The sequence below is a fragment of the Pteropus alecto genome, unplaced genomic scaffold, assembly GCF_000325575.1.
Source record: "Pteropus alecto unplaced genomic scaffold, ASM32557v1 scaffold60, whole genome shotgun sequence".
Classification (NCBI taxonomy): domain Eukaryota; kingdom Metazoa; phylum Chordata; class Mammalia; order Chiroptera; family Pteropodidae; genus Pteropus; species Pteropus alecto.
In genome coordinates this window covers 5,852,587-5,862,887 of record NW_006430726.1, presented here as the reverse complement: position 1 = coordinate 5,862,887, position 10,301 = coordinate 5,852,587, and the positions used below count along the sequence as shown (strand labels likewise).

Sequence of the window (10,301 nt, the reverse complement as noted above, 5' to 3'; positions counted from 1 at the left end):
ATTGCCGCGGGCAGGTGCCTGGTTTGTGTGTCTTCAGAAAAATTCCGCTACATTGGTTTTCCCCGACCGATTGCAAGCCCCCTGGGTGGAGCTGCAACGGGTACAGTCCCCACAATGCCGTAATCTCCCCACTTGTCCGGCCTCATTCTTTACCTTTTCCTGAATATTTCGGGTTTACCACGTCCATCTACTGCTGTTCATATCAGAAAACAGTAAATATTATCACCCCTGGGAACGAGATGATGATGCTTCTTGCCCAGCCTTGCTGGGAGGGTTCACAGGTCTGCCTGGCATCCGGGAGTTGGGGCGGCTCAGGAGATGCCGCATCTGCCTGCCCCCCTACTCCCGGGGCAGGTTCGCTGAGCCGTGGGAGGCCGCACCATTCCACAGCCGCAGGCTTGTGTGGCGCACCCCCAGCTCTGTGTTCCGGGTCCCCAGGCAGCGGCCCACGGAGTCCAGCATCCTGGCTCTGCTCCTTTGCACTCGATTCAGTCACCTGCCCTGTACCCGCTTCATAAGAACGTTGTGTTCTGAGTTTTAAAACCTTAGAGGTTATAGAAAGTAAGTGGGAAAAAAAATCGCATGTCATTTTACCGTTCAGCTATTAGTTTTGTCTCCTTTTTAGTGTTTTTGCCTCAAGACACACACACGTGCATGTCTCCCTCTACTGCATGGAATTAAATCGGCTGCACAAAATGCTGCATATCTGAGCATCAAAGTCAATGTCTGAGGTGGAGGCGGAAGCTGAGTATAGCATCACTGAGTGAAAATCTGACGTTCTAGCAAAAACAGATTTGCCACTCTTTTAGTATTATTTATTAGTGGTCGTCACGTTTTAAAAATCCTAGTGGTTTATTGTTATCGAAGGCCTGGATAGCAGACGATTCCAAAAAGATGTTGGTTACAGCATACTGCGATAATGTTTTATTCTGCTTTGACTTATTACTCATGGCTCTATGCACATCTGGGTTCAAAAAAGTGTATAACGGGCTTCTTAAGGGTTGTAAGCTAATACATTCTTTCTTAATATTTGAGTATTTCCCCATTTCCTTTTACATTGAGATATAGGAAAGTCCTTAATAATTGGCTTCGTACATAAAATTAGTAGCTTTTGCCACATGGCCACGGATTATCACACGTGATACGTTTTTTACTGGTGAATCATCCGGTTGGGAGAATTGAAACATGTACATACGAGGCCGTTTTCGGCCCTAGTTCGCGTGGAGTGCGTGTTACGTTGGGAAGCGACTGCTCAGACCGGAGGAGTCGGTTCCCGCGGCGCCCGCGTGTGTGCTCACACGTCCAGGCGTGCCAGCAACGATCTTGAAGTAGGTGTCGCACCGCTCGGCCCTTCAGAGGCCGAGGCAGGCGTTCAGAACTCGGCCACACGGTAGCTCTGGGGCAGACGCCGTGGCGGAAGCTGAACTCCGGCGGGTCCCCGGCAAAGACGTGTTTGCACGTGAAATTGCGTGTCCGGCTCCGTGACTTGGTGCTCAGCGTTGTCCCGTGACGTTCTTCTTTGAGAGCGTGGCACTTAATGGCTGAGTGATTTTTATCGCTGTGGGTTTTCCACAGTTTATTAGCTTTTCGTATGAGACGTTTCCGTTCATTGGGTTCCTGTTCAACTTCAGACCACGTTCACACTGTCCGCACGCGGCTGAGTCATCCCTTTCCTTCCTGACCCTTCCTTCCTTGACTGCTGTGCCGCGGCCTCTGCAGTCACCCAGAGCCGGCCTCTCGCTCTGCACGGGAGGGGCACCCACGCGTCTGGAGACAGTGTCCCCTCTCGCCCTGCCTGAGGGGCTCCACCCCAGGCAGACACGTCCCGTCTCCTGAGCGGCTCCTGCTCGATGGAGCGTTCGCCCCTTCACCGCCCCGTGGCTGTTCCCGTATTTCTGAATATCGCGGATCAGAGCTCTGAGCCCCTTGCAAGCCGCCCCCCACCAGCCCACACCTGGCGCTTTGTCCTGCGAGGCCTGTCCTGCTGTGCTTGGTCCCAAGGTGGGACACACCTGGGTTATGGCAGAGGCTCCAAGCCTTCTGGGGGCGGCTCACCCCTGGACAGACCGCGAGCCTTTCGGCCCAGGTGTCCTGTCCCGTCCTCTCTGTGGGGGTGGGTCCCACATGGCCCCGATGGGCCCGGCTGCGTGACCGGTCGTGGGGGCGTCCCGCTGTGGTTGGAAGGTGGGCCCGTGCGGGGTGCCGCCCACTCCCGCCCTCGTGCTGCAGTCCGCGGCCCCCGCAGCAGCCTCCCTCTCCCCCGCTGGGGCTCCTGGTCACCCACCTTCTTGCTGGGTCTTTGGTTTTTACCCTCTTACTGAAGTTCAGAGCAGGGACGCTGGGACTGAGCCCGCAGGGTGGGCTTGGGCACTAGTGGGATGTGGTGCTAACACCCTCGTGGGCGCCGGAGCAGGGCCCACGTCCCAAAGGGCACAGTGCGTGCCCCCGGGGCTGGGGCTCCCCCAAGCCAGCCGAGGTCTCCCCAGGCTGCCTCGGGACTGGCTCCGGTTTCCTGATGCCAGACCCCTGGGAGAGGCTCAGGCACGCGGCTGAGTGTCCAGGCTGAGGAACGGCTGGCGAAAGCAGGACCTGCCTCTGCTCTTGTCCTGGATCCGCTGGCCGCCTCTCCCATGTCTGCTGCCTCCTGCCCTGCAGAGACCCCCGCCCAGCCCGCCTGTCGACAGCTGCCCTTCAGAGCACACACAGCAAGGACCTGGGCTCTGACCCCCTGGCCCCCTAACGATTGTTCCGCATGTCCTGCGCGGAGGGCTTCGGGAACGCTGTGCTGGCCTTCCAGAAGGGGCGGGGGCCGGCCCGCGCGTGCACGGCTGCAGGAGCCCTTCCTGACACGCCCTGAGATGTTTTGATAATCCGTGTAGTTCGAATGTATATTGCGGTTGCACGAGACACCCACATCACTGATTTTTCAGAGCCTAAGCGGTTAACGTTAGAAATTTTGCCGCAAATAAATCGATCAGTATGCAAGACAGTTGTCACGGCTGAATCATGGTCCACGGTTAAGGTAAACAGATCTGCGATGACATTTGCTGAGCAGAATACAAATGCAGCCCATTTCCTCCCAGAGGTTCCTGACATTGCTCCTACGCGGATGAAGGCGTCGGTCCCGGGGAAGAAAGCGCTTTGTTGAATCTCTCCGAAAAGGTAGGGCCGTGGTGTGGGCCGTGCTCGCTGCGGAGGGGACCCTTCTGCGGGCACGCAGTGCCCTTTGCTTCGCCTCCCTCGCTCCCCCCACCTGCGCACAGAGACCCTTTCTGTTTCTGTCGTTGTTGTTCGGGTAGTTGCTAAGCTATTAGGCGATTGTGTTGTGGAAGTTTGCATGTAATCAGTTATTTTTCTGATTCGAAGATGGAGGTGTGTCTTACTTGGATTCGCATGAAAGGGGGTGTGTGTCAGTGGGGGCGGGGTGCAAAGCGTGTTTCCTTTTTCTCCTTCCTTCCGTCTGGGATGCTCTCCACTTCCACGTCTCCCCCAGGCTTTGGCTGCCTGTGCCGAGTCATAGGAATCGTGCACAATATGTCTGCATTTGCCACGTGAAATAGTCTTTAGCTGCCTGCTGCATCATGAGCCAGATACGTCTTCTGAATGATGGTGATGCTCTCAAAAGCCTCGGCTCGTAGTGACGTTACAGTGAGCAGGAAAGCTCACTGCAGCTTTGTGTAGAGCCAGCAGTTCGGGGAAACGACGTTTCCTGGGGGGACACCTGCGTTTGGGGTCGGACTGCTGCGGACAGGGCGATTTCTGTCTGTGCGTTTGTCACCGGTTGTGATCAGCAGCCCTGATGACAGATCTGTGTGAGAGGGTCTCGTTTGCGGAGAGGGAATGGTTCTAGATCTCACAGACTCGTAGCCGGGGGTAAAAGGCCAGAGAACTCCAGGGACTGGACGTGAACAAGGAAGCCTGAGGGAGTCTGCTCGGGGGTTCCGGAGCAATCCAAGGCGCACACTGAGAAAATCGCCCCTACTGCATGATGCTTCGCTTCGGCCGGGGTAGCACGGGGGTCGCCTCCTCCAGGCAGGCGCCTTGGATCCCCTCGTTGTTTCCAGTCTCTCGCATGGCACGCAGCTGTCGGGGCCGCATTGCTGAGCTACGTGTCCCCATCACCCTCAGGCCTGCCCCTGTCAGAGGCAGGACGGGGTCCTTTCATCTCTGACTGCCCAGCTTCGAGCCCAGCTCCCGGCTCACACGCGGTGAGACCTTGGCCAGTGCTGCTTGTGATTGAAACAGGGCCCCGTTTCCTCAGAGCAGCCTCCGCAGGAGGCAGAGTGTCCTGATGAGCCCCCGTTCTTAGCTGGAGGAGGGATGGAGACACTGAGTCGCACCGTGGCGAAGCCAGAACCAGAACCGGACTCGCAGTGAGCGGGCGGGCCTCCAAGCGCCCGGAGGGAGGAAGGTGGAAACGCCCCGGCCTCTCGTGTGCTGCAGGATCCCCGTCTCAGGTCTGTGGCAGATGGAAATATGTAGCCAGCCCAGCCGTACCTTCCTTCCTCCTCCAGCATGTTTTTGCCCCATTTCTCAGTGTGGGAGGATCAGGTGACCAAGGCTTTTTAGAGTCTTCCCTTTTCGGCTCTGACGATGACACATGGTGTATTTGAGGCACTGACATCATCGCCTTCCTCCTGAATGCCCTCTTTGCGGCTCAGTCATTCAGGCCCTGTCATCTTTCACCTGGACCGCTGTGACCATCATTCATTCACAGGACAAGCGCAGGTACCATGAGAGCGGGTCACCCGGGCCCAGCCCTAGACTGGGTAGGGAGGGTGCTGGCAGGGACAGGCTTCCTCGGAACAGCGATATTTGAGCTGAATTGGGAAGACCTGGTGAAGAGAGGGAGGGGGCTTCCTGCCACGGGACGCAGCGTGTGCAAAGGCCCTGCGGTGGGCGGGAGCGTGGCGAGTCCAAGGCAGCGTGGCCGGAGTTGGAGAGGCGGGCGCCGTGGGCAGCAGCCTGACCGCACGAGAGCTGGTCAGTCATGGCAGGGAGCTCCCCCTTGTGCTAAGGGAGCCGTTGGCTCCATGTGGAGAAGGGATGAGGGGGAGACCACGGAGGTCGGAGGGAGGCCGGCAGCCGAAGCCGCGGAGGGCAGACCGTTAGGAGGTAGCAGCAGGACTGGGTGCCTGGGCTTGGGAATCAGCAAAGAAGTGGCCTCGGTGCCAAGTGAGGGGGATGACAGCTCAGAGGCCAGGGAGGGAGGAAGCCGTGGAAGACGCCTCAGGTCTGCTGAGGGGGTCGCTGGCCGAGGGGACTGGGAAGGACGGGCCTGCGGGGCAGGGCGGAGGCGACGTGGCCCCTGGAAACCAGGAGGGTATGCTCGAGACGGGGGTGCGGGGGCTGCGCCCACGGAGCCGGGCAGAGAAGTGACCCCTGTGATGGTGACAGCTCACTGCAGGGGTCTGACGTCAGGGGGACGGACGAAGGTCCGAGGGACGGATGGTTGAGGGGAGAAAGGGAGGTAGGGCCTCAGGTTGAGACTGAAGCGGGCAGGCGACTGTGCCCCCCGCGGCAGACTTCTGCTCGCACAATGGAAAGTCTCATCCCCGTTTTTCGGATTGATTTGATTTTGTCACGTGGCCGTCTCGTCGGCAGGATGCGTCCGTGTCTTTGCACTCGACGGCTCCTCCTTTTCCCAGGGGCGGGGTAAGGTGGGGATCACGCCTTCTCTCGCCGCGGGGAGCAGAGTCGGTGCCGACGTGACGGTGGCTGGGGCCGGGCTCCTGGTCCCCGTGGGGACCTGTGCGTGTCCCGTCATCTCTCCTCCGCGCTCGTCCGTCTGAGGAAAGCCTGGGACTTCCGGGGTTCCTCGGCCCTTTCTCCACAGCCACCGTGTCTGTGGGTCCTCACTTCCTGTCACTTGTAGCACGAAAACAAATGACGTTTTTGTTTTCTCAAATAAAAATGGGTGACGGTGTTTTTTTTTTCTCTAAGTGCCATCCGCCTCTGCAGGGAGGGGTGGGCCTTTCTGGCTTTGCAGACAATGGCGAAGGCGCTCGCAGCCTCCAATCTCCTTCACTCAGAGGCGGCAGCGCTGTAGTGGCTTCGAGTGTCGCGTGGAGCTTCAGCTGTGCAGATAACAAAGCTTCCAGGTCTCCACGCCTAGGGGCCCGTGTGACCTGCCGGGTCCATCGGAGTGGGAGGCGCCGCCTCGCGTCGGCTTCCGTGCGTGTTTGGGATGGTCGCCGGCGTCGGCAGGAGCGGCCGCCATTCGTTGCCTGCAGAGCCCATCTCGTGGGGCCCTAAGGGCCTGACGCCCTGCGGGCTGGCCTTTGACGAGCGGCGACTTCCGATTGTGCCGGCAGCCGTCGGCCCTTCGCTTGGGGGACTTACCCCAACACACTTCAGCCTCCGTTTCGGAAAAAGTGCAGATTTCTTGCGGGGAGCGGGCGGACGATGAGGTTACGAGGTCGTGTGAGCGCCGCCTGGCTGTCACCAACCCAGCGCCGTCCGCAGGGAGACGGTCACTTAAGAAACGGCTTTTTTTTTTTTTTTTGGCCTTGATTTCTTTTCCATGTGCACGTGGGGGAAAAACAACAGCTGTGATGGTTCACGTTTTTGTGACCATCGTGCAGTCGCTAAATTAAGATTTTGTTTATTAGAGCCGTGAAATCCTTCAGAAGTTCTGGGTGGAATAGCCCAAGTCGACCTTAGAACATGGTTTATTGAACCACTGCGTCGTTGGGGGTGACTGTGGTCAGTGGTCAGCTGCCTCCCCGGCTTCCGGAAGGAGGCGGAGAGCAGAGACCCGCCCGTTGGAGCGATGCCGGCATCGCAGGCCAAGGGCCCAGGTTCCCGCGTTCATCCCAGACTGTCCTGAAATGCGAGTTTGGTGACCGCTGCTTCCCCCGCCTCGGGGGAGAGGGGAGCTGAGAACGGCCAGCACCACGAGGTCACCCCCAAGGACACTGTAGGCCAGAGAGGCCGTTCTGGTGGCGGTCTTGCCTCTCAACGGCCTGAGCGCGGTGCCGGGCCAGGAGCCCTCCGCGGGGTGGGGAGGACTGTGTGTGGCTGTGACGTTAGGGGTGTTAACGCTGGCTTCACAGGCTCCAGACGTGTCCGGCCCGTCAGAAATGACGAGAGATAGTGGGGCGCATCCACACCCGACCTTCTGACTCTTTACGTGAGCGCTTGTTCCTGGCAAGCCAGGCGAGCGGGGGCTGCTCACACTGGCGCTGTCACTGGCTTGGGCGCAGCCCGAGGTGACGCTTTTAAGGCTCTGGACCTCACCGCCGCCGTCGTGAATGAAGGGGCCACTCAGGGTCCTGAGTCCCGGTTCAGGGAGGGGAACAGCCCCTCTGCGGGGACACAAGTACCCGGGGGGCAGGACTCTCGGGGGGTTGGCCCCGTGGCTGCCAGTGGCTGTCTCAGCCGTGGTCCTTTCACGTGCCTGGGTCCTGGACCTCTTACCTGCCTCTAGGTGACCAGTCCCTAACGAAAGCTGCTGGCTGCACTAACTCTGATGCCCTGAACTGTGGTTATGCAACACGGGCCGAGTGCCCGGGATGGGGCAGAGCCCAGGCAGGGGAGGCCCCCCGGGTGCCCGAGTGGTGATGGGCGGGCAGCCCCAGGCCCGGGCCCTTGGGCTCTACCCCCAGGTGGCACCTCCGGCCCCCCGGGGCAGCGTCCTCGCCCGTCCCCAGGTCTTTCTGGCGTGGACAACACCTCTCGTCTTTGCTGAATTCCAGAAATGGCTTCGGACATGCCCGGATCAGTGACGTTGCCTGTCGCCCCGATGGCAGCCACCGGGCAGGTGAGGATGCCGGGGGCCGTGCCTGCCCGAGGCGGAAAGCGTCGTTCCGGGTGAGTACCCCAAGTTCCCGGGTGAGCGCCCCACGCTCCCAGGTGATCGTCCCACATTTCTGGGAGGGCGTGAACCCCAGCTTGGGCCGGTGGGAACGCGTGTCCCTGCTTCTCCGGGGCAGATGCTCGGCAGCTGGCGTCCGTCGTCCAGGTCTCCCTGCCCCTCACTGCGTGGGACTCCCGGCTGGGTGTCTGGGGCCGCAACCTGGGGCTTGCGCTTGCTCATCCTGCAGGGAGAAGGCCCTGTGACCCTGCGGGGTCTTGCCTGGGCCGTGTGTCCGAGGGAGGGGCTCAGCCATCCAGCCCTGAGCTCTGGCCGGGTGGCGGGGGGCAGCAGGGGTCCCCTGGAGCCTGCTGCTTCTTTCCCCGGCTGCCGGTCTGCTCCGTGCTGGGCGGGAACCCCTCTCATGTTGGCACCTAAAGGCCGATGCTGCTCTGTAAGTGGAGGCGGCGGTAGGCGCTGTGGGACCAGAAGGCTCCCCTCCCCTCCTCCCGGGGCTGATGGGACCCAAACCACGTCTGGTCCATGTGTCGTGGCTGTGACTGCTGAGAGCTCCGAACCCAGCCAGCCAGCGGAACCCCTGCAGGGAAACACGGCTGCGTTCGCGGGCGCAGCGCGTGACCCGGCCCCTCTCTCCCGTCCGGTCAGCTTTGTTTCCAACAGAACAGTTGATAAACAGTTTCTCTTGAAGTAAGATCACAGGCTCCCCCAGGACTACAACTACGGGGTGACAGCAAAACGCACTTCTGACGGCCGAGGCCTGCGGGCGGGCGGGAGTGGCGGGGGGCTCCATGTGGGGGTGGGGTGCACGGGCCTGCTTGGCTTCAGGTGCTAGAGCGTGTAAGGACCGTCGTGTGTGTGAGTGTCCTGTGGTCTTTCGGGAGCAGCTGAGATTTCGACAACCGTTGGGAGGGCCGATGAGGCCGAGGAACCGTGCCCAGTGGTGACACCAGCTTTCCCCGAGGCAGCCAGTTCCGCCTCCCTAGCCGCCACCGCGAGGGGACTAGCGGAGCTCTGAGGAGCAGTGTGGGTGCCCCGGGCACCTCCTCAGAGCGGCCATGTAGGGAGCAGCAGCTTGCCTCTGGGCTGACTGCAGACATGGGGTCCCTTTTCCCTTATCCGGCCGGCCGGCCAGGCGACCTAGGTGCTGAGCTTGATGCAGGCTGTGTCGCTAAGGGTTGCCGGTGCCACCAGCTTGTCAACTTGCTACGTCTTTGTTTTTTAAGATTCCAGGTCTTTTAACGTTGTTTTAAACGTCTGTGATCTCTGACTTCCATCTCCTGGGGACAGAGCCCCGTGGCGTGCCCAGTTCTTTGTAGGAAGAGGCCAGCTCAGGGCTCTTTGACAAGGGCAGTGCTGGATGGGAATGAGAACAGGCCAGGCCGAGATGCTCGGGTGCAGCTGCCTGTGTCAGCGTCGGCCCCGAGCCCTTCTGGCAGGTGCGCGAGGCCGTGCTTGGGGCCGAGGCTGCTTCGCTCTGGCCTCTGTGTTTCTGGGCCTCGCCCGGTGTCCAGACGCGACTTCTGGCTCCGCCCCGAGCTGACGGATAGTGGGCTCAGTCTCCTTCCTGAGAAGTCTTCGGCAGACCCTTTCTCTGCTGATCACACTCACGGCAAGACACTGGAGGCAGAGGCAGGCGCGGGCGGGCCGAGAAGGCCCGGGATGCGAGCTGAGACAGTCCCGGAAGCAAAGCACCGAGACGAGAGACGAGATTCCAGGGCGTGAGGAGCAGCTGCGGCTGCACCGCCCGCCAGCGAGGATCAGGGTGTGGGCCGTTTGCACAGGCCCACGCTCTCGGCCTCCCCAGGGGCTCGGCCAGCCCTGGTCCACGTTACAGGGCTGTTTCCACGGCAGTTCTTGCAACTGACGTTTCTCCGCGTTTTGCTGAAATTCCGTGATTGAGCGGCTCCTGCTCTAGAATCTCTCGAATGTTCCCCTGGTCCCGCCTGCACACTGAGCCGAGCCCAGAGGACACCTGATGGAGGGGGCTCCTGTTGCTGCCCCCGTGTCCTTCCACTTCTTTCTGAAAATGTGGGGCGCCATGGAGAGACGCAGGGAGGGGGAGAGCGCAGGGGTACAGTGGGGCGCCAGGGGAGGTGGCCCCCGTTCCTTGCCTGTCTTTTCACCCGGGCCTGTCGTTCTGGTGGAGGGAAGTGTCCCAGATTCCGAGGATAACCACCCACCCTGCCCGGGCGTTTCAGAGCCACATGGAGCCGACCCCGCGTGGGCTTCGGCCCCTCCCGGCGCATGCCTGGGCCAGCGCCGTGGGCCCTCTGGGCCGGATGCGCTCCCCCTTCCCCGACGGCCGGTCCCGGGGAGCGTCCCACGCAGCTGCGTGCACGGCCAGCGGTTGGGACCCAAGGCAAAGGTTCAGAAGTTTCAGATTCTTTGGAAAGTGATTCCACATGTGGGAGCCGTGAGCCGAAGCAGGTTACCTGAGCTGCGTTTCTGTGGAGACCTCCCCATCTCAGGCTGGGGGAAGGGGAGG

The 10,301-nt window shown here is 60.7% G+C and overlaps 1 protein-coding gene across 12 annotated transcripts in view; it reads left to right on the top strand.

Moving 5' to 3' along the window:
* The window catches only part of ARNT2 (aryl hydrocarbon receptor nuclear translocator 2), a 99,148-nt gene that overhangs the window by 12,035 nt on the left and 76,812 nt on the right, over positions 1-10,301 (top strand). For 7 of the 12 annotated variants that reach the window (XM_025050108.1, XM_025050099.1, XM_025050103.1 and 4 more), the window contains exons 1-3: positions 3,078-3,162; positions 4,262-4,457; positions 7,698-7,812. In XM_025050108.1, the coding sequence (XP_024905876.1) occupies positions 7,700-7,812 (113 nt within the window). In that variant the 5' untranslated portion in view covers positions 3,078-3,162; positions 4,262-4,457; positions 7,698-7,699. Of the gene's footprint in view, positions 1-3,077; positions 3,163-4,261; positions 4,458-4,488; positions 4,729-7,697; positions 7,813-10,301 lie in introns of those variants that run through there. The other 5 variants (XM_025050086.1, XM_025050089.1, XM_025050084.1 and 2 more) reach the window with 5 other exon arrangements.